This window comes from Lithobates pipiens, unplaced genomic scaffold (genome assembly GCF_037356315.1).
Source record: "Lithobates pipiens isolate NorthernLeopardFrog02 unplaced genomic scaffold, aLitPip1_a1.2 Scaffold_28, whole genome shotgun sequence".
In the NCBI taxonomy this organism is placed as follows: domain Eukaryota; kingdom Metazoa; phylum Chordata; class Amphibia; order Anura; family Ranidae; genus Lithobates; species Lithobates pipiens.
This window is the reverse complement of record NW_027507789.1, coordinates 196193182-196216712: the sequence shown is the minus strand read 5'-3', so window position 1 is coordinate 196216712 and position 23531 is coordinate 196193182. Positions and strand designations below refer to the sequence as shown.

Here is a 23531-nt window from a genome sequence, read left to right as displayed (position 1 = left end):
ACTTTTGCTCGAGGGGAGTCATATAGGGCAGACATCCAAGCCATAAAGGAAGTCCCGAATCCATAATGCCGTAGGACAGACATGAGATAGGGCCAGGATAAGGAGTCAAAGGCCTTATTCATATCAAGGGAGAGAAGCATGGATTCCAGAGAGCGAGTCTGGGCTATATGTTGGAGTTGAACTATACGTCGTATTGCATCTCCCGCCTGTCTCTGAGGTACAAAGCCCACCTGATCTTTTTTTATTAACCGGGGAAGAAAAGAGTTTAATCGATTCGCCAGGATTTTTGTCAAGAGTTTCATATCTACATTAATGAGTGAGATAGGCCTGAAATTGGCCCAAGATGAGTGGTCACGATCCGGTTTAGGAATCATCACCACGTTTGCTGTCAGAAGATCAGGGGTGAGAGGATAGCCGTTTTTCACCGAATTGTACATTGCCACCAGGTGGGGAGCTATCACCGATGCCAGCTTCCTATAGAAAAGCGCAGTATACCCGTCAGGCCCAGGACGTTTGCCCACCTTGAGTTCCTTTATTACTTGTAGAACTTCGGAGAGCTGAATATCCCTGTCCATGAGGGTAACGTGAGCCTCCGTTAAGGATGGGAGCGAAAGACTTTCCAGGAAGTCCGCCGTGCCCCGAGCCACACTCCCCCCTGGTGCCTCGTATAGCTTCGCAAGGCGAAACGCGAATTCCTCCAGGACATGCTTTGGGTTTCCCAATAGGACATTGTGTCGATCCCGTAGGGTTATCGGGTTCAATCTAGGAGCAAAGGTTCGGAGTCTGTTAGCTAACATACGGTTTGGCCTATTTGCTCTCACATACCACCTCTGGCGGGACCAGCGCAATACACGCTCAGCGCCCTCCGTGAGACACAGATCAAGCTCCGATAGCTAATTCCAGCAACTTACGGTTGCCCGGAGTGGGGGATTGTTTAAAGTTCTCTGATAGAGACACCAATCGGGACTCAAGCTCTTTCTGCTTTGCTTCTCTAGCCCTCTTACGGGCTGAAGCCAGACCAATTATCCGACCCCGCAACACCGCTTTATAAGCCTCCCAAAGGACCACCGGAGACTGCACCGAGCCCAAATTTTCACGAAAGTAGTCCTCCGAAGCCTTAACAATATCTGCTGTCACCCCCGCATGTGAAAGAAGGGAATCATTCATCACCCAGGGAGAAAACCGAGGCCTATCTAGGATAGAGTGACAGACTACTAACACTGGATCATGATCCGACCAAGGGACAGCCAAAATTGAAGCCGATGCCACCAACGGAAGATGACGTCTGAGCATAAACATATGGTCTATCCGTGAGTGAACCTGATGGGGGTGAGAGTAATGGGTGTAGTCCCTGCCCTGTGGATGACACTCCCTCCACAGGTCGACCAAGTCCAGCGCTAGTAAGGAGGACGTAAATTTCTTAGCCCCTGCCGATTGTCCATTTCTCTCGGGCGGATGCTTATCTAGTTTGGGATTTAATATAAGATTAGAGTCACCTGAAAGAAGGAGGGTGCCCCTGCAGTGGGACATAAGCAGGGCGCAGACATGGGTCAAGAAAGGCCCCGGATTTACATTCGGGGCATAGTACGTAAGTATGGTAACCTCCGTGTCATGAATGGTGCCTTGGAGCAAAAGGTACCGTCCGTTAGGATCTGCAATCTGTTTAGTGCAACTAAATGGAACAGATTTTCGAAAAGCCACGAGAACCCCCCTTTGTTTAGTGGGAGCATTTGCAAAAAATACCTGAGGGAACTGAGCATCGAAGTACTTAGGATGAGAGGTCTCGGAAAAATGTGTCTCCTGTAAACAAGCAATGTCAATTTGTTGCTTGCGCAGATATTTAAAAATCTTCACCCTCTTATGGGGTGAGTTCATGCCCTGAACATTCAGGGACAACCAGTTAATCGTCATTGGGACAGCACTGAATGGCCATCAACCTTGAACCAGAGCACACGCCCTGCGAACCCAGAGGGGAAAAAAAGGAATAGAAGCAGTGAAGATAGAGAGGGAAGAAAGAAGTAATGTATCACATCAGGAAAGGTAGTAGAGTCATGCAATGCTGTGAACAAATAACTCTGTAACATTAAGGTTGCTATGAGTCGTGGGTTAACCATCCCACTACCTGGTCGGGTGTTGATTCGAACGTTAGTTCGGATCAAGTACCACATCATGAGGGTGCAGTGGTCCGTCGGAGACCACTTGGCTTAACTGAAACCATAACCATGAATATAAAGAACATGTCAACAATGGCATATAGATGTAAACCCCAAGAACTAGTAAAAAACTGAAAACAATAACTTAAGACAATAAGAGAAAAATTTCACCAAATGATAAAAGGAGAGTTTAAAGGGGAACCCCCACCGGTAGCGGATGTTTCTGGCTTGCAGGATTTGCAGATAGGGCTTCATATTCCGCCGTTTAGCGATAGTGACCGGGGAAAGATCTGCGAACAATTGGAGGGAGTTTCCCTGGAATGTAATGTCCGGTAATTCCCTGGCCGCCTGGAGAAGTCGTTCCTTGGTTCTGTAGAAGTGAAATTTTATAATCACATCTCTAGGGGGGCCCTCAGTTGGTTTGGGAGCGAGGGACCTATGGATCCGATCGAATTCCAGGCGTTCCGTGGGAATATCAGGCGCAAGCTCCTGAAAGAACGCTGTAGCTGTACCCTGGAGATCCGTAATGGTCTCTGGGAGGCCGCGAATACGCAAATTTCCTCTGCGGGCCCTATTTTCTGAGTCCTCAAGTTTGTCCTGGAGTGTTACAAGTTCCGCATTCAGTTTCTCCACCTCTTCCTCATGACCCTCCAGTACCGTGGTTGTTAGGTCCGTCCGTTCCTCCAACTGATTAGTGCGGTGGCCTAGCTCCTTAAGACCCTTCACCAGTTCAGCAGACAGTTTACGAGAGGCCGAGGTGATCTCGTCCCGTACTATGGTGCGGAATTTCTGTAGCAAAGCATCAGAGTTAGTGTCCACAGGGCTGGCTAGGTTAGAGGGAAACTGTGACAGGCTATCGTCAGAGTGCTGTGTGGTGTCGTCAGGTTCCAGCGGGTCGGGCGCCATCTTACCCTTCCCTTTCGCCTTCCCATGGACCGGAGAGGATTTCTGCTGTGATCTGTTGCGGGGACGGTTCCGGGGTGTATTATACATACCCGCCGGTAGCCCAAAAGCGCATGCAGTAGTTGGGGCAGATGTGACAAGAAATGCTAGATGAATATGCCTTATCAGCCAAGTGTAATGTTCCGACGGCGCGGTGCTAGGGAATTACGTTGCCATTTTCCCTGCTACCGCGTATGCACTCCCAGTTAAGGTGTATGTTATCACATGTCCATCTCCAGGCCCTCCAGGGCCTCTATATACTGGGTGGATGGGATGCAGTACAGGGGGGGGAGCAGAAAGTGCCTTAGGAAGTGTGAGGGGCCTGTAATGGTGGACTGGGTGTACCAAGATGGCCACCGCCTACCTCAGTCTGCAGTGTGTCCTCAGTGGTAGTGTGCGGGCTGCCAACACCGGTCCTCTCCACCGAATTCCACTCCCAGGCCTCAGGGGGGCTCCTCCGACACCCGATGGGTGGGTGCGTGTCACCGCTGTCCGCGCGGCCCGCGGTACGCGAGCGCGGAGGCTCCGGCGTCCCTGTAGGCCGCAAGATGGCGGCCGGCGTCCAGGCAATGCGGCAGGCCTCGGGCCTAATCGCGGGGCCCCGGCCGGACCGGAGCAGTAATACCGGGATAAAAACGTTCCCGGGAGTAGGCTGAGGTGCCCGCCGGCCTGAACCTTGCCTTGGAACGGCGGATGGATGAGGATTAATTCTCGGCCGGCGGAGCTCAGCCGAGATGCGTCCTCTCCCCAGCACTTCCGGTCGGCAGCTCGTCGCTTGGAGTTTTTCAATTGTTCAGGTGGAGCTCATGTTTTTACCTCTGTGCCATGTTGTTGTTTTTTCATGGTAATAAACATATTAACCACTTGCTTACTGGGCACTTAAACACCCTTCCTGACCAGACCAATTTTCAGCTTTTGGTGCTCTCACACTTTGAATGACAATTACTCAGTCATGCAACACTGTACCCAAATGAATTTTGTGTCCTTTTTTTCCCACAAATAGAGCTTTTTTTTGGTGGTATTTGATCACCTCTGGGGTTTTTATTTTTTGCGCTATAAATGAAAAAAGACCGAAAATTTTGAAAAAAAACGCATATTTCTTTGTTTCTGTGATAAAATTTTGCAAATTATATATTTTTTTTCATAAATTTTGGCCACAATTTATACTGCTACATATCTTTGGTAAAAATAACCCAAATTAGTGGATATTATTTGGTCTTTGTGAAAGTTAGAGAGTCTACAAGCTGTGGTGCGAATCGCACAAAATTGATCACACCTGATGTACTGGTGGCCTATGGCCCCTTTCACACTGACGTCCCGTTCAGGCCCGCCTGTCAGTTTTTCAGGCGGATCTGAACGGGTGCTCCATAGAGCTCTATGGAGCGTCGGATGTCAGCGGTGACATGTCCGCTGACATCCGACCCGCTCCGATCCGAAAAAGTGTAACGGAGGAAAAAGCTATTTTTCCATCCGTCTGCGGATCGGATCGGGTGACGACGGGCACTGCGGGCCGTCGTCATCCGATCTCCCATAGGGGAGAGCGGCGCTGTGACAGGTCTGTCCCTGTGCAGTATGCAGAGACGGACCTGTCATCTCCCTGCTCAGCGGGGATCGACGGAGTGATCCCCGCTGAGCAAACGGATATCCACGGGGCGGATCAGAACTGATCCGCTCCGTGTGAAAGGACCCTATCTCATTTCTTGCGACCCGAACAAGTCAGGAAAGTACAAATACCCCCCAAATGACCCCTTTTTTGAAAGTAGACATTCCAAGGTATTTACTAAGATGCATGGTGAGGTTTTTGATGTTGTCATCTTTTTCCCACAATTCTTTGCAAAATTAAGATTTTTTTTTTTTTTCTCACAAAATTTTCAATGCAATAGGTTATTTCTCTCACTTGGCCGTTCACGGCAATCTGTGTTTGCCTGTCTCCGGGAGACACGGCAAATACAAAACTTCCGCAATGCTCGCCCCCGGCGGCACGCATTGCGGAAGTAAACACAAGGACGTCCGTCATTCGGCTATAGGGCGGGCGGGAGGTGGTTAAAATACTTTTTATACTACTCTGTCATACTATTATTGTTTTTGCTGCCTAAAAACCCCGTTTGTGGGGGAACTTGTTCTATTTTTCATGGGGTTTGTTAATTGACCCCCACATAGACTCTGAAATGCAAATGCAGCAACTTTTAATTCAATCATTGTACAGCAAAGTGGTACACTTTAAAGAGACACTGTCAGCTCCCTAAACATATCTGAATAGCAGGTCCCTACAATAAAAGATGTAATATACTCACCTATCTGGTGGACTGTGTCTCATTTCTTCCTTCTATCCAAGCACTGCAGTCTTTGTCAGACTGTTTAGCATTTAGCACTTTTCTAGGAGTTTTGGGTGACTATATCGCCTGCCGCTCTGCATCTTCCAACCCCTAAGTGAATAAAGTGTATGGAATTTGAAACAGGCATCTGACAAATATTAAATGGTCTAATGCAGTTCTCAAGATTTCCAGTCACCTGCTCACAGTTAGCAAGTGGAAATAAGCTGAGGGCGAGTGTGGAGCAGGGGCAGACTGGGCCGATAGTTTCTTGGCTGATGACTTCTGGCAGTCTTTGCTTTAGCTCCTGTGCTTGCACATCCTGATCCTACGTTACCCTTCATTCTTGTAGTTGATGCGTCTGAGACTGGAGTAGGCACCTTTCTGTCTCAACATCCTACCTCTAAGAGTGCTATGCATTCCTGTGGCTACTTTTCTAAGAAATTGTCTCCTGCTGAATGAAATTACGAGATTGGGGACAGAGAATTGCTAGCCATCATTTTAGCTCTTGAAGAATGGAGGCATCTCTTCTCTTCGAGGGTACCACTGTGCCGGTCCTCATTTTGACTGACCATAAGAATCTCACCTTCTTGTCTTAGGCTAAACGCTTATCTCCCAAAAGGGCACGATGTGCTCTTTTTCTGTCAAGCTTCAATTACATAGTCTCATTCTTACTCGGTACTAAGAATGTAAGGGCTCATGCATTGTCACAACAGTTTTCTTCCTCTTCCTCTTCCAAGATGGAGTCAGTTCCTACTCCTGTGATACCTCCAGATCGCATTGTATCCTCTATTCGCACTAGTCTCACTTCACCTTTGGGTGACAGAATACTGGCTGCTCAGAGCCATTCTCCTCCTGAAAAACGTTGTAACCGCTGCTTTGTCCCAGAGAATCTCCACACTGCTTTGCTCCAGAGATACCATTGTCCCAAAGCAGCTGGTCACCCAGACAAGAATCAGCTTATCTGGTCTATTTCTCAACAATTCTGGTGGCCCAGACTCCTCGCCGATGTAACCGCCTTCGTAGGCACTTGTTCCATGTGTGCTCAGAGTAAAACACCACTACATCTTCCAGTGGGCCTCCTACGAACTAAACCAAATGGAGAGAGGCCTTGGACCCATTTGTCTATGGGATTTTATTGTGGAGTTACCTAACTTCCTGGGCAACACAGTTATTCTTATGTAGAAAAGATGTAGCTGGATAGCCGCACTCCGAATTATTCAACTTTATTTCAAAAATGTAATTAAAATCATAGCATCTAGGCCGGTAAACAGACTAACTGCACAGCCGCTGACATGTTTCACACCGAACACGGTGCTTAGTCATAGCTAATGAGCAGAATATACATTTAGAGCTATATACACACACACAAGCAATAAGACAAATGAATAAAATAAGTGTATGACAAGATAGCAATTAAGGAAACACCTGTGAACATCCAAAGTCTGAAGATTAACATTTAAATGGATGAAAGGAAAAAGCCTTTTTCCCCTAAAACACCAAAGTCAAGCTGACACGTTGAAAGCATACATAATGGTAATAAATGAATGACATGATAAATCTTATCCTTAGGTGAAGAGGTATAGGTGTAACCTACAGAAATAAAAAATGGCATAAGTAAAAAAAAATGTAATTTGGTATGTAAAAAAAATTATATGTTTTTTCACACGCATTGGCAGACACACAAAAAAAAAGGAGAGAAAGAAACAAACTCTCAATGTGTGTGCATGCCAATACATGGGGCTCATTGAATGTCAAACTCACCAGAGGAAAACACACAAAAAATATTCCCGAAAAATGACACATCCCAAAAAAGGTTTCATATTAGAAAGATTGCAAATATCTCATTATTGGATGTGTCTACTTAGGTCTTCTCCTATGATACAATGCATAGATATAAAAAATAAAAGTAAATATAGGAATAGACCAAATGAACGATCGATATCGAATGTTCTAAAACCAAGGGCAGGTTCAATGCGAATATCATTATACCGACAGGTATAAGAAGCTGATACAAAAACCCTGTTGATTGATCACACACCGAACATAATATATCAGCTGTGTGATTATCAAACGAATGACAAACATGTCTAATAGGATATTAATTAACATAAAAAATACTGATATTCATAATCACTGCAGAGAAAAATGCTGCAATATATGCATACAGCCCTATTCAAAAAACAGTCTCAATCGAATAATTGGCCTGTCCTCAATGTAAAGCAATTATAATAAATGGAAAATAGTGAATAAACTCTGGCAGAAACATAATAAAATGAGCCCAGCAGAACCAGATGAAAAAACCTGTCAGCACCAGACCGACAACCAGTGAAATGGGAGCCATACAAATTAGCTTAGTAAATACTGGGCAATCAATATGTGGAAAATTCACTCATAAAAGAATGAAATGTCCCACTCAAAGTTAAGGCCCATAGGCTGCCTCGTATGGAGATGGAATATCCAATAAACCTCCCTTTTGCATAACAGACTAAACCTATCACCCCCTCTTTTAGATAAAGTGACTTTTTCCACCCCCTGAATGCGTAAGCCACTGACATCCTTAGCATGGCAAAGATTCCAATGCTTCGCCACATTAGTGGGGTGGTTTTTGGAAATGTCAAAGAGGTGGTCATAAAATCTGTCTCTTGCAGTTATTCTTATGGTGGTAGACCGATTCTGAAAGATGTCTCATTGTATTCCACTTAAGAAGTTGCCTTCATCTAAAGAACTAGCATCCATTTTCCCTCGGGGCTTCCCAAGATTATCACCTCGGACAGGGGTAGCCAGTTTGTCTCCAGGTTTGGTGGCCTTTTGTGCACAGTTGAGAATTCAGCTTTCCTTCTCCTCTGTGTATCACCCACAGTCCAATGGGGCCACAGAATGAGCTAACCAAACCTTGGAGCAATTCCTATGTTGATATATCGTTGACCACCATAACAACTGGCCAGAGTTGGGTGGAGTTTGCTCACAAATGGTGCCGTCAATGCCGCCTCCCGATTGTCTCAGTTTATGGCGAATTATGGTTTCCAATCATCCATGTTGCCTGACCCATTTGTTCCTCAAAGAATTCCTGCATTTGAGGAGCATTTCCGTGATCTCCGTTCCACTTGAGTCCTTGCGATGTGCCAGTGATATGTACAGACTCCATGCTGACTGCTGATGACCTGTGCCTTTCTACCAGGTTGAGGAGAGGCCCTGGCTGTCATCTCGTAACCTCCGACTCCATATTCCCTCACTGAAACTGGCAGCGCAATATATTGGGCCTTTCCGTATTCTCCGTAGGATCAACCCAGTGGATTACGCATTATACTTTCCTTCTAACTTGCGCATTTCAAATGTTTTCCATGTTTCCTGTACCCATCAGTGCAGCCTCATTAGTGCCTATCAGCAGCACTTTACCACCTCGGTACCACGTCATCGCCGGTTCAGCTACTGATACCCCCCACACCACCACCACCACTACTGCCACGGATACCACCACCACTACTGCCACTGATACCCTGATACCACCACCACTACTGCCACTGATACCACCACCACTACTGCCACTGATACCACCACCACTACTGCCACTGATACCCTGATACCACCACCACTACTGCCACTGATCTCCCACACCACCACCACTACTGCCACTGATACCCTGATACCCCCCACACTGCCACTGCTGCCACTGATCCACCATGACCACTACTGCCACTGACCCCATCCTTGCCACTGATACCATTCCCCTCCCCACCACTCAATCCCTCCCACCGCCCCCAACCACCATCCTTGCCATGGATTCCATCCTCCCACCACCGCTGCCACTCATCCCATCCAATCCCCCCCTTCCGCTACCACCCATCCCACCCTCCCCCAACCATCACCCTTGGCACTGATCCCATTCCTCCACCACCTCTGCCACTCATCCCATTCAATCCCCCCTACCACTGATCCCACCCCCCCCACCACAACCCTTGCCACTGATCCCATCCCCCTCACCGCTGCCACTTATCCCATCCCCCCACCACCCCCGTTGTCACTGATCCCATCCCTACCCAACCACCACTGCTGCCACTGATCCCACCCCCCCCCCACCGCTGCCACTCATCCCATCTCTCCCTCGCCACTGCCACGCATCCCACCCCCCACCACCGATGACACTGATCCTATCCCTCCCCAACCGCCACTGATCCCATCCCCCACCAACACCGCTGCCACCCACTCATCCCAGGGGTGTAACTACAGGGGTTACAATTGCAATAGCACACATGTTGCCCCTGACCACCTGGATGGGGGGGCATTTAGAGGAACAAATCCCCCTCCATTTTTCTCCTGCAGCCACTAAATTTCTGCTTCTCCTCCTCTCCCTCTGATAGGCATTCAGTGGCTGCATGAGGAAAATGGAGGGGATTTGTTCCCCCTTCTATCCAGGTCCTGCTGCCCCTAAGATCAGTGGGAAGGGCCCTGGCCCGGAGGTCAGGGGGGCCCTCCATCATTTTTTGCACCGGGGCCCTGAAGGTTCTAGTTACGCCACTGATTGTAATGTCCAGAGTTCTGGCCAATAGAATGTATTAATGCCAGACACTGGGACGTGCATTTAGGCCCATGCAAAGCACGGCATCTTACCACGTTTTTTCTGCTACTAAAATTCTTTAGGAGAACAAAGTGTTAATAGCATAAAGTGTGCATGTTATGCATTCTCTTTTTCATTTATTGGAACAGAGAAGCAATAGAAACTGTCAGATTTTTGCCAGGCACCCCTCATTCTGCAGATTTCTGTTCACTTCCTGTGTTGGTGACACAAGGCCAATAAATCAGGGACACAGGTATCACCAACAAGAAGATAGCTGCTGCAATAAAAATTTTGTTTATTCCAGACCCTACCAAAACTGTTTATGACTATCTATTTATTAGGGAAAGTCCCTCTGACACTAATGTCGCATACACACGATTGGAATTTCGGCCAGCAAAAGACCGATGAGAGCTTTTCATCAGAAAATGTGACTGTGTGTATGCTCCATTGGAATTTAGCTGGCCGAATTCCTGCCAGTAAAAATTTGAGAGCATGTTCTCAATTTTTCCAATGGAAAAGCTTTCTATTGGAAATTCTGATCGTGTGTATGCAAAGACTCACGCATGCTCAGATTCAACTACGAGATGGAAGCTACCCTGTTTCCCGAAAATAAAGTTAAAGTCCTTGTAGGTCTTATTTTCAGGGTAGGGCTTATTTTCGGGGGAAACAGGGTAGGGCTTATTTGGGGGGTAGGGCTTATATTGCGGCCATCACCGACAATCACGCTAGGTCTTATTTTAGAGGAAACAGGGCTACTGGGTATTGAACTTCCTTTCTCTAGTCCCGTTGTACGTGTTGTACCTCACCGCGTTCTTGACGGTCGGAATTTGGTGTGACCGCGTGTATGCAAGACAGCTTGAGCAAAATCCCGTTGGAATTCCGTTGGGAAAACCATCAGAGCTTTTTCCGACCAAAATTACGATTGTGTGTATGCGGCATAAGAGAAGGAAAATCTGTCCAATAGGAACAAAGACATTAAAAACGTAATAAAGATTCAAAGCACTATGGGAAAAAAACAGTTTTGACTGGAACCGCATTTTAATTCATTTGTAATGTATTTACTTTTATTTGAAATGTATTCTATATGACTTCAAGCTGCTATTTGGAGTTTATCATAATGGTCAAGTCCTCCAAAAATGGATAACAATTTTATTGGTGGTTTGAATCAACAAATTCTATATTGTGAGTCTATTTATTAGTAATATTTTTATTTCAAAACACAAACTTAAAGGGGCATTCCAGCCGTAAAAAAAAAAAGTCAGAAGCTACAAGCACTGTAGCTGCTGACTTTTAACAAGGACACTTACCTGTCCAGCGAGCCCGCGATGTCGGCCGCCCCGAGGCCGATCTGTCCATCGGATTGGCTGCCGTGCCGCCATCCTAACTATGGGAAACAGGCAGTGGAGCCTTGCGGCTTCACCGCCCGTTACCTACTGCGCGTGTGCGAGCCGCGCAGTGGTTTGTGAATGGCCCTGTTGTTTCCTGGAACACACACATGTCCCAGAAGACAACGGGGCCGCTCCCCGAGGAGGAAGAATTGAAGAAAGAGCGCAGCGGAATAGAAAGAGGCAGATTAGGAAGACTGCCTAGCAACAGGGGTTTCCGGTGAGTAAAAAAAATTTTTTTTTTCCAAATTTTTTTTTATATTTCTTTAAGAATATTAATGTATTTTTTTTTAGAGAGGCACTCCACTTTGACATCACTCTTTATGCTAGAAAAAAATCTTTTAAAAAACTGAGCACGATGCTAGTATTTGGTTTTGACCATTTACTGTTTTCTATAGTAATTTCTTTGCACTTAAAAAGATGCAGTTAATTACATACTGATCAAAAAGAAGGGCCTTTTGCAAAAGCTACCAGTTTTTTTTTTTTGTTTGTTTTTTTTATTGAAGGAAAGTGGAAGAGGTCCATTACAACTTTAAATATGCCCATAGACATTGCGTGACTAGTATAGATGACAATGTCCACCATATAGACAAAAGTTGTGGCCACCTTAGTATAACAAATTGTTGAAAGTCCCATTGTGAAACCGCTGACATCATTGAGTCCCCAAACCCCCCCCCCCCCCTCCTTTTGCTGTTACCACCCTCCACTTAACACATTTGGAAGTGTGCATTGTATTGGTGTCAAGTACCAGTGTTGTAGAAGACCTTGTTTGCAATTGGATTTTATTGTATACCTAAGGTGTAGGATTGAGGTTAGGGTTCTGTGCAGGCCACTGGAGCTTCTCTACACCAAACTCAACAAAGCATGATCACAAACTGGCTTTGTGCACAGCGACAGTCATACAAAACAGAAAAGGGCATTACCAAACTGTTAGAGTGTGCTTTATCACTATATTCTATTATAAGCCTAAGCAGAATCTCCTGAGGATCAGGGAATTCATGTTAAGGGAAGCACTGGTTGGCACAAAACCTTAAAGGGGTTGCAAACCCTTGTGTTTTTTCACCTTAATGCATCCTATGCCTAGGCTCTTGATTGAATAGATTGATAGCAGCGCAGCCATTGGCTCCTGCTGTTGTTAATCAGATCCAATGATGCGAGGGGCGGGGCAAAGTCTGGCATTCATGTCTATGGACGCAAATCCTGGACTCGGGAGCACACACGGAAAGTTACCCCCCCCCCAGGAGAGCGCTTCTCCTAGTGGGTTATCTGATGTAAGGAGGAGCCATGAGCCGCAGGGGGACCCCAGAAGACGAAGTTTTGGGGCCATTCTGAGCAAAACGAGCTGCACAGTGGATGTAAGTATGATATGTTTTTTATTTAAAAGAACAAGCCTTTACAATCCCTTTAAGGAAGGGATTTGCCGCATCCAATTTGCATGTCAGCAGATTGTGACCGACTCTCTATGGAGCCGGTTCACATATCTCCAGAAAGGCTCTGTTGCGAATTCCACAGGAGTCCTATGCATTTTCTGGTCCATTTCAGGTCCAAATCCAGTGCTGAAATTGGACCTGAAACGGTGAATGGAGATGCACCGGACCCCCTGCTGTGAGCCGCTCTGTTCCTCAGTGTGAACCCAGCCTTAAAGTCCTGGGTTATGTCTACATGACATCAAGGGGGAGAGTTAATAAAACTGGTGCACACAGAATCCGATGCAGCTGTGCATGGTAGCCAATCGCCTTCTAATTTTAGCTTGTTCAATTAAGCTTTGACAATAAAACCTAGAAGCTGATTGGTTTTAATGCAGAGTTGCACCTGAATTTTCACTCTCCAGATGTAGTAAATCTTCCCCCAAGTGTCTATGGTCATTTTCAGATTGGTTAGAAAAATTGCAGCTGAGATCTGGTTGACCACAATCTTTTGTTTTACTAGAATGTATTATTAATCACCTATTCCTCCTTTCTTGCAGAAACATTTTGCCTTACCTCTTCTTTCTTGTCTCCAGGTTGAAGTGCAAGAGGATGCATTATAAGTATATTATCTGTATGATCTCTAGAGGCAGATGTCATGGTCCTCTGCAAAATATCTTCTGTAAAAGACACAGAAATCAGTTAGAATATTGTTATGGAGCACACATCTAACGTTTTTAACCAACATATCTGACACTGTTAATCAATAAACCCAAGAAATGTCAATGTTTCTGGTACCAAAACAAGCTTAATTGCAACAGAGTTAGACATTGTAAATGCAAAGGTATATATACAGTAGTTGAGTATTCATTGAAATGTAAGAAGTATTATCACACAGGGGTGTTGCATTATACATAAAGATACAGAGAAACAAAATGTATACTTATACTACATAGAAACCTAAGTTACGAAGAGGAGTATACCCAAAACTTTGCATAATGTTGCTCTGTTCGCCCTTGTCAATACCAATATTTCTCATGAAATGAAGTGGAAAGAGAAAGGAAAAGAAATGGGAGGGATGAAGAAAAGCAAAGGGGATGAGAGGAAAGGAAAAGGGATGTGTAATAAAGGAGTAAGGTAAGTGAATGTTAATGGAAAACAAGGGGAATCAGAAGGGAAATAAAATGGAAGGGAAAAGGATGCAACGGATCTCAAATTTTCCAACAACAAAATCCGTTCTGGTAAATTCCGAGCGTGTGTACACAATTCTAAAGCACAAAGTTCCACACATGCTCGGAATCAAGCAGATAATTTTTTCTCGCCTCGTCGTACGTGTTGTACGGCACCGCGTTCTTGACGTTCAGAATTTCCAACAAGATTTGTGTGACCGTGTGTGCGCAAGACAAGTTTGAGCCAACATCTGTCTGAAAAACTCCATGGATTTTTTTGTCGGAATGTCCGATTGTGTGTACGCGACATAAGTTGGAATCTCATCAGTTGCTATGTGGCTTCTTAGACACTACTATGCCCTGTACACATGGGCGGACTTTCCGACTGATTTTTTCTGCCGGATTTTGGCCCAAACTTGTCTAGCATACACACGGTTTCACAAAGTTGTCAGAAACCGAACAACAGGACCATAAACGGTCCCGTAGCCAATAGCTTTTGTCTTGTAATTTATTCTGAGCATGCGTGGCACTTTGTCCGTCGGAATTGTCTACACATGATCGGAATTTAAACAATCGGATTTTGTTGTCGGAAAATTTTAGATCCAGCTCTCAAACTTTGTGTGACGGAAATTCCGTCAGAAAAGGTCAGATGGAGCCTCACACACAATCGGATTTTCTGACAACATGGTCCGATCGCACATTTTCTGTCGGAAAGTTCGACTGTGTGTACAGAGCATTAGACAACATAAGTATAGTGTTGATGAAGTTCCAGACTCAAGGATAGATTAAATCAGTTTGGTCTTCAGGCAGCTCTTAAAATGTGGTGTATTCCAAAAGGTCCCTACAGTCATCTAAACAGTATGTAAATGATGATGGCACTACAAATTTTAAAACAAATTCAGTAAAAGTTTATTGATCTTTTACTAAGAACAATAAACCTTTTACTGAACTTGTTTCAAGTTTGTGGCACTCTCATCCTTTACACTCAGAACACTGAGATAAAGACATTAAAAATAGGGCCCCGACAAGCTTGCATATAAAAACGGGAGCAAAAGAAAGCCGGTACAGTTGCCCATTACAGTTACTGAAGTGACATCTTGGGTTTTCAAAACTAAAAACTGAAAAGTGAAAACGATTGGATTTTGATTGAACGCTGTAGAAAAACAAGCTTTCCTGGCACCAGCTTTTATATGCTAACCACATGACTGATTGATCCTTAAAAATGGAATTCCCACTTCATTAACTGGCCAAATCATGGCTCTCTTTTGGTCTATAAGAGAACTTGTTTCACCCTCTTTCTGCACTTTGATGGATTGCTGTTTCCCAGTCAATTAAGCTACTTTTGTAAATTTGTAAGTTTAAATCTGTTTGTTCTCATCTGGACCCCACTACCTTTTATTGTGAGGATTACAGTAAATCACGCACATATACAAAAACCTTTTGAAGGGTATTATAAATCTTTGGCAGATGCTAACCTGCCTATAAATGTATTCTGTTTTATTTTAGGTTATTCCTATATAAAAAAAGTGTAAAATGGCTGAAAAAAAACTTCTTGGATTTACAATAAAGGAAAAACAAAAAACAGACAGCACTTTCTTGGCTGTACACAGGGCCGCTGATAGGCCAGTACAACTGGCCCTGCTGTACCGGGCCTGACCAGCAGGGGGGCCCGGGCAACCTGAACTGCAAAGTAAATTTTTAATGAAAAAAATAAATAAAAAATTCTCCTCCACCAATCATTGTCCGCACCCCCGCCATCAACACAGTGCTGACTCTGCTCACCGCTACATGGAGAGATAGCAGGTTGTTTACCGATTGATCGGAGCTCACTGATAGCTCCGGATCACAGCCAGGGACAGCCGCTCAGAGCCAGCGCTGACACTTCCATCCTCCACTCACAAGCAGGAAAGGAGAGAGAGCTGCTAATGCTGCTGCTCCTCTTCCTTCCTCCCCCTTCTCCTGTCTGCCCCGCTGACCCATCAGGGGATGAAGCCAGTGTCGGACCAAGTCCCGAACTTCCGGCACTGCGCTCCACTCAAGGAGGATTCTTAGCTATGCCAGTCTGTTCCTCCGCTCGGTGCCTCTCTCCCCGCCCGCCTTGGTAACCCTTTTTGGCTCTGCTGCTCAGCCGCTGTAAACACAGGAGAATTCTGTAGAACCGCTCCACCTCTCAGGTCCACCCCCCCCATCTTCGGCTCTCACTGTACCTTATTCCTGCCGGTAAGGCAATATAAATGATGTGGATCTTAAAGAGGGCAAGGGGTGCTGCTATAAGGGGGGTCTCTAGGGGGGGCACCCTGATGTAATGGGTATCTTTCTTTCCTTCCACTCCCCCTGTACCACTTACCCTCCCTCTGTGCTGTGCCCTCCAGCTCCCTCCTTTACCTTACTCTCTTGTCCTGTGCCCACTTACCCTCCCCTGTACTGTACCCTCCTGCTGCTCGGTCCTGTGCCCACTTACCCTCCCCCTGTGCTGTGCCCTCCTCCCCCCTGTACTGTGACCACTTACCCTCCCTCCAGTGCTGTGCCCACTCACCATCCCCCTGTGCTGTACCCTCCTGCCCCCTGTACTGTGCCCACTTACCCTCCTCCTGTGCTGTGCCCTCCTCCCCCCCTGTACTGTGCCCACTTACCCTCCCCCTGTGCTGTGCCCTCCTGCCCCCTGTACTGTGCCCACTTACCCTCCCCCTGTGCTGTGCCCTCCTGCCCTCTGTACTGTGCCCACTTATCCTCCCCCTCTTCTGTGCCCTCCTGCACCCCTGGTACTGTACCATCCTGCCCCCTGTATTGTCCACTTACCCTCCCCCTGTACTGTACCCTCCTACCCCCTGTACTGTGCCCACTTACCCTCCCCCTATGCTGTGCCCTCCTGCCCCCTGTACTGTGCCCACTTACCCTCCCCTCTGTGCTGCGCCTTCCTGCTCCCCCTGTACTGCCCCATCCTGCCCCTGTACTGTGCCCACTTACCCTCCCCTTTTGCTGTGCCCTCCTACCCCCTGTACTGTGCCTACTTACCCTCCCTCCTGTGCTGTGCCTTCCTGCTCCCCCTGTTCTGTACCCTCCTGCCCCCTGTACTATGTCCACTTACCTTCCACTGTACTGTGCCCACTTACTCTCCCCCTGTGCTGTGCCTTCCTGCTCCCTCCTTTACTATACCCTCCTGCCCCCTGTACTGTGCCCACTTGCCCTCCCTGTGCTGTGCCATTCTGCCCCCTGTACTGTGCCCTCCTGCCCCCTGTACTGTGCCCACGTACCCTCCCCCTGTGCCGTGCCCTCCTGCTCCCCCTGTACTGTTCCCTCCTGCCCCCATACTCTGTCCACTTACCCCTCCCTGTTCTGTGCCTTCCTGCTCCCCCTGTACTGTACCCTCCTGCCCCCTGTACTATGCCCACTTACCTTCCACTGTACTGTGCCCACTTACCCTCCCCCTGTGCTGTGCCCTCCTGCTCCCTCCTTTACTATACCTTCCTGCCCCCTGTACTGTGCCCACTTGCCCTCCTTCCCTGTGCTGTACACTCCTGCCCCCTGTACTGTGCCCACTTACCCTCCCCTGTGCTGTACACTCCTGCCCCCTGTACTGTGCCCACTTACCCTCCCCCCGTGCTGTGCCCTCCTACCCCCTGTAATGTGCCCACTTACCCTCCCCCCATGTTGTGCCTTTCTGCTCCCCCTGTACTGTACCCTCCTGCCCCCTGTACTGTGCCCACTTACCCTCCCCCTGTGCTGTGCCCTCCTACCCCCTGTAATGTGCCCACTTACCCTCGCCCCATGCTGTGCCATCCTGCTCCCCCTGTGCTGTACCCTCCTGCCCCCTGTACTGTGCCTGCTTACCCTTCCCCTGTGCTGTGTCCTCCCCCTTGTACTGTGTCCAATTACCCTCCTTATACAGTTATTTATCACTTGAATTATTTTTCCCATTGTGGGTGTGAGTGGGGCCTCATGCCTAAGTTTTGCCTAAGGCCCCACAAAGCTTAGAGCCGCCTCTGCCCTGACAATACACCTGAAAACTATCTACAGTAAACTATCTTTAACGAGACCTGGCTTGTTGTTTTTTTCAACCTTTGTCATTTGTTTAATCTCCCTAATTTTTTCAAAATACCATTTTATTTATTCATTAATGGTTCGTATTACATATAGATATTAACGAGGTCTGTTCTCATCTGAAAACAGCATTTCTTTTGGATAATCAAACCTATAACTGGCTGGAGAAAAACAAATATCACTTGTAGACGAACCTACACTTTGTTTCAAGGCGAGGTCTGAGGAGGGGCAATGGGTGGGGCCAGGGGTGGGGCTGAAGGAGGGACCAGGGGTGGGGCCAGGGTGGAGCTGAAGGGGGCCCCATCAGGTAGGCTGTACGGGGCCCCATGATTTCTATCAGCGGCCCTGGCTGTACATCTCTTGTGGGTCACAGGAGTACACTTACTGTTGTACTCACGTGACTTAGAGTTAGCTGACGAAACAGAGCTGCTCCAGGCTCTGAAATGATTAATATTGTTGGGGTCCACCCGGCTGCCTGATTGACAGATGGCTTCAGCTCTCAGCATGCGGCTGAGAACCAAAGTCAGCTCCACTCCCTCCCCCCCCTCCACCTCCGTAGTTCGGTGCTCCAGTGAGAGCTGGAGTAGCAGAAAGGAGAGCGGTGACAGTCACTGGTCTCCACAGACAGAAAGCTGAGTGATCAGCAGAATTGCACAGATCCTGCAGTATGTAGGGAAGAATGGATGTTTATTTTTTTTCTCATTCAAAGGTTTTTATTGAAAAATCAACATATGGTAACAAGTATAATGTATTAATTAAAGGTATTTTAGTAGTTACATGTAAAATAAAGAAGCAGGTTACGGCATTGTATTAATATGTCACACATGGTAAAATTTATGTTAGATAAGTTCCCTATTTATCAAAATGATAGTTTTCAGACTGTTTCAATATTAGCTTACATTAATATTTAGAGGATCATTATCAGTTAATGAAAGAAAATTAGGGTTCTTTGTGTCTGAGTTCTTATGTGTGTTAAACATTTGAATAAAGTATATGTATCAAACTACTGAGTGTGATATTTTAAATATATTCCACATCGCCTGTTGCTGTTAGGCACCTTATGAAAATGATAAGAGTGAAATAAGGAAGAGAAGAAAAAAGTGAAAATAAGGGTAAGGAAAGGTGGGAGTGGGGCAGAGGGCATGGGGTGTGGCCGAGACATAATCTATTGTTATAGTTTTATCATTGTTGCATATAAAAATGTTTGTTACCATGACTGAAGTACCTGGTGGTCAAAGTTTATAGGTAAACAGTGTGTGATCCATGGTTTCCATAGACCTTCATATCCTTTCAGATTTTCTTTATTTAGGGCTTCCATTTTTGCATGTAACAATGACTGATTCATTCTGTGCTTGGTTTCTGCTATGTTTAGTAAGGGAGTTTTCTATGCTGCGAAAGCAGAGACCTGAGTAATCAGGCGCAAATTTAGCTGCTGTAGCAGGAACCAAATACCAGTGTGAGAGTACCTTGTAGGTGGCTTCAACATCTATCACATTAGGAGAAGAAAATTTGATATTGGATCAGATTGCAGATCATTCTGATTTATCTATAGTTTGATCAAGATCTTTTTCCCATTTCACCACATAAGACGGTAATTTAACATCTGATTTAACAAGCAACGTGGAGTATAAAGTTAAACTCTGGCATGAGGGTCTTTCATGCATATATTTTCAAACTTAGTAAATTCATCTACAGAGTTGTCAATGCTTAGGAAAGGAATACAAAAGTTCTTAATTTGAAGGTAACAAAATATTTCTGATTGGGGGATCCCAAAAGACTTGCATAAGTCTGGGAAGGGATGGGTTGTTGTATTTAGGATCATGTGATTTAAACATGTTTTACCTGCTTTGGACCAAGCCTGAAAAGATCTGGGACAAGTCCATGCTGGATAGAAAGCTGGGTTTTTTAGAAAAGATAGAAGTGGATTATGTTTGGATTGCAGACCATGAGAGATTTTATTTATTTTATTTTTTTTTAAAAACAGTTTTATTCGCCAAGTGTGCATACATACAAGAAAAAAGGCACCAGTTACAAAGTATATACTCAGCCATATACAACAAAGTGGCGGAAGTATGAACCGTTTACAGAGTTGCACAGTGCGTAGGCAAAAACAAGTTATCACTTATAGCTTTTTTTTTTCGGTCTTTGAAAACTTAACCATTCACCAATATGTATTACAGATCATATCGTTCGGCACCCGTATATAATATGGTAAACAAAGAACAAACCTATAACCAATTTATAAACCCAAACTATGTGGGTTAATTCCCCACCTTTTTTCCGTGCTGTGTGCTGTCATCTCCCCACCCCCCCCGATATGCCCTCACCGATAACATCTCTCACGACCATGAGAGATTTTGAGTCTATCCCAGATAGCTAGAGAATGTTTAGTGATTGGGTTTTTAAAGTTTTACGATCTATGGGACGCAACCATAAAATATTGTGTGTGGATAGAGGGTCACAATCTATTGCTTCGATGGTAGCCCACAGGGTAATCTCTGTTTTGGAGTGATATTTTATGGATTGTGCTAGTTGAGCGGCTTTATAATATAATGAAATGTTTGGAAATCCTAGGGCACCATGGATTTTGGGAAAGAATAAGGTTTCTCTAGATATTCGTGGTTTGAGTTCCCCCAAGTAAATTTTATACATTTTTATTGTATTATTCTAAGGAAATAGGCCGGGATATGTATTGGAAGAACTCTGAAAAGATCCAGTAATTTAGGAAGTATGGCCATCTTTTTTATATTTATTTTCCCAACCCATGAAGTTGGTAGAGATGACCATTTTTAAAAGCAAGTTTGTAGTTAATTTTAGTAAAGGATAGTTGGCAGAAAATAAATCCAAGTGTCTGGCAGTGAGCTGGATATCCAGATAAGGCGTGCTATGTGTTGCCAGTTCAAAGTGTAATGATTCTTGTACAATTAATTCTTCTGCAGTGGTTAATGAAATGTTCAGTGCTGTAGATTTTTGAGTATTAACCGTAAGGCCTGAGATGATCGAATAGTTTTTTAGTATATTCAGAAGGTTAGGAGCTGAAATTTAGGGTGAGGATAAAAACATAAGCATGTCATCCGCAAATAAACATATCTTGTGGTGACAACCTCCCATTTCTATGCCTGTTATAGAAGGTTCCATTCTTATTATTTGTGCTAAGGGCTCAATAAGCAAAGCAAATAATAAAGGTGAGAGTGGGCATCCTTGATGTGTGCCCTTTTCTATGTTAAATGCTTCAGATTTGTAACCTGCGTATTTAATGTACGCTTTAAGTTTGCAGTAAAGTGCTGAGATCCGGGGGCGTGGCTTAGCGGCTGATGTAGGAAGACGTGCTTACCTTGAGCTCCGCCGGCCATCCGTGATTCCATCCTTCCAGTCTGCCCTGAAACGCCGTTTTCGGGGCCCCTACCTACTGCCACGCTAGGTGAAGCATCCCGGACCACCGCGGTACATCCCGGGACCCCCGCTGTGATGTCCAGACGCCATACCGGAGGGAAGGGGCTGACGGACCCCCCAGGCCAAGATGGCGCCGGCGCGCGGCGTGCAGCCAAAGACCAATACAAAGAAGCAGCACAGAAGCTCCTCTATGGCGGTAAATCATACAAGGATGCCCTGGCGGGCCAGCCCTCTCCTCAAGCTACCCCTGGAGGCTCTCCTGAGGCAGATGACACAGTCCCCTTGGAGGATGAGGATGGATTGTCTGCAGCATGGCAAACAGTGAGTACACCCAGGGACAGTGTTAGGCCTGAAACACAGGCCATCCCCTCCCCAGCGCTGGAAAATGAGCCTACACTAAGGGACATATTCACTGCTGTCACCTCCTGTAATCACTCTATTGCAGCCCTCTCTGAGGACATTAAAGGGGTTAAAGCTGAAATAACGTTTGTCCGCCATGACATGCAAAAGCTCAGGGAGAGAACGGCTGCATTGGAAGGCAGACTGAGCACAGTAGAGGATGACCTGGCCCCCATGCAAAGGGATCTAAAATATAATTGCCATCTTACTGAACAGCACGCTATGCGACTTGATGAGATGGAAAATCGCATGAGACGCAATAATATTCGCGCTTTGGGGATTCCGGAACGTGTTGAGGGTAAAAACCCGGTAGACTTTATTGAAAATTGGTTGCTTGCCACCTTTGGTAAAGAATCCTTGTCACCGCTTTTTGCAGTGGAACGTGCCCACCGGGTGCCGTCTCGCCCCCTACCTCCGGGCAATCGTCCCAGGCCCTTCTTGTTTAAACTCCTTAACTATAGAGACAGAGACACCATTCTTTCTAAAGCGCGGGGGTTGTCGGACAAGATGGAGATTGAGAATTCCAGGATTTCACTATTTCCGGATTTTTCAGCAGAGCTCCAGAAAAAGCGTGCAACATTTCTTGAAGTTAAGAGACGCCTTCGGGACCTTAACGTCCAATATGGAATGCTATATCCAGCCAGGCTCAGAGTTACGGCCCTGGGTTCAATGCACTTTTTTGATCGCCCCGCAGCGGCAGCACAGTGGCTTGACCAGGAGTACAACGCACTCAAAGCCGCCAAACTTCAAAGATCTCCTCCACGCTAACGGCACTTTCAGACAGGCTGACTGGACTTTCACTTTTACAAGACCGGCAGAAGGCTGAGGTTTGTGGTTCCACTGTAACCCTACTAGAACTACAACATGCCTGCATATGTGAAACCCCGCTTGTCATCTGGGAGAGTCCTCTCTGGGTGTTTCCATGGCCTTCCCCCAGCCCCCAAGTTTTGGATGGGGCCTATTATTCTGCTATCTTTCCCGTGTGTGAGCCCCATGGGCTTTAATACAGAAGATGCTACGGTTTTTTGCTGTTTAACTGTTTCTCTTTTCTTTTTCTTTTTGGTTCATTTTTTCTCTCTCAGGATCGCAACGGACAAGGACTATTTTCCGGCCTGTCTGCACCCCTCTGGGCGCCTCTTCCTAGCTGCGACAGCTCCTGTCGGACTTTTTTCTCTCCAGTTTTGGGACATCTCAGGTGATGCGACTTCCCAGTCGCTAGTCGCTGATAAATGTGTGTTAATTGCCTTTTTCCTCCCTGGTGGTTTACGACTGTTATTATGGTTACTCCTACTTGCACTTATGTTTTGTATTCCTGATGGCTAAGATTAGATTTCTTTCTTGGAATGTTAGGGGGCTGGGCAGTCCGGTGAAGAGGCTGGCGGTGCTTAGGCACCTTAAAGATATGAAAGCTGACATTGTGTGTCTGCAGGAGACACATTTTGCTCCTGCTGGTACTCTTAGCCTGGGTTCTAGACTGTATATCCACCAATACCATTCCACATACTCTGCCTATGCAAGAGGAGTGAGTATCCTAATTAGACAGCATACACGTTTCTGTTGCTCCCAACAGGTTATTGATCCGGGGGGGAGGTACATTTTTTTGCTGTGTAAGCTTGCTACTATACAATGCATTATTGCCAATGTTTATATCCCGCCGCCGTATTCGGCAGAGATTCTTAGGCGCCTAGCGGGGTTCATGGCACAGTTCCCTGGCATACCCCTGTTGGCGATGGGTGATTTTAACAACTATGTCAACGGCCTGTGGGATAAGAT

The 23531-nt window shown here is 46.1% G+C and overlaps 1 protein-coding gene across 1 annotated transcript in view; it reads right to left on the bottom strand.

Annotated features, from left to right (window-relative positions):
- The window catches only part of ZNF831 (zinc finger protein 831), a 329907-nt gene that overhangs the window by 36911 nt on the left and 269465 nt on the right, over positions 1-23531 (bottom strand). The window contains exon 6 of the mRNA XM_077458434.1: positions 13333-13436. Within this exon, the coding sequence (XP_077314560.1) occupies positions 13333-13436 (104 nt within the window). The remainder of the gene's footprint in view (positions 1-13332; positions 13437-23531) is intronic.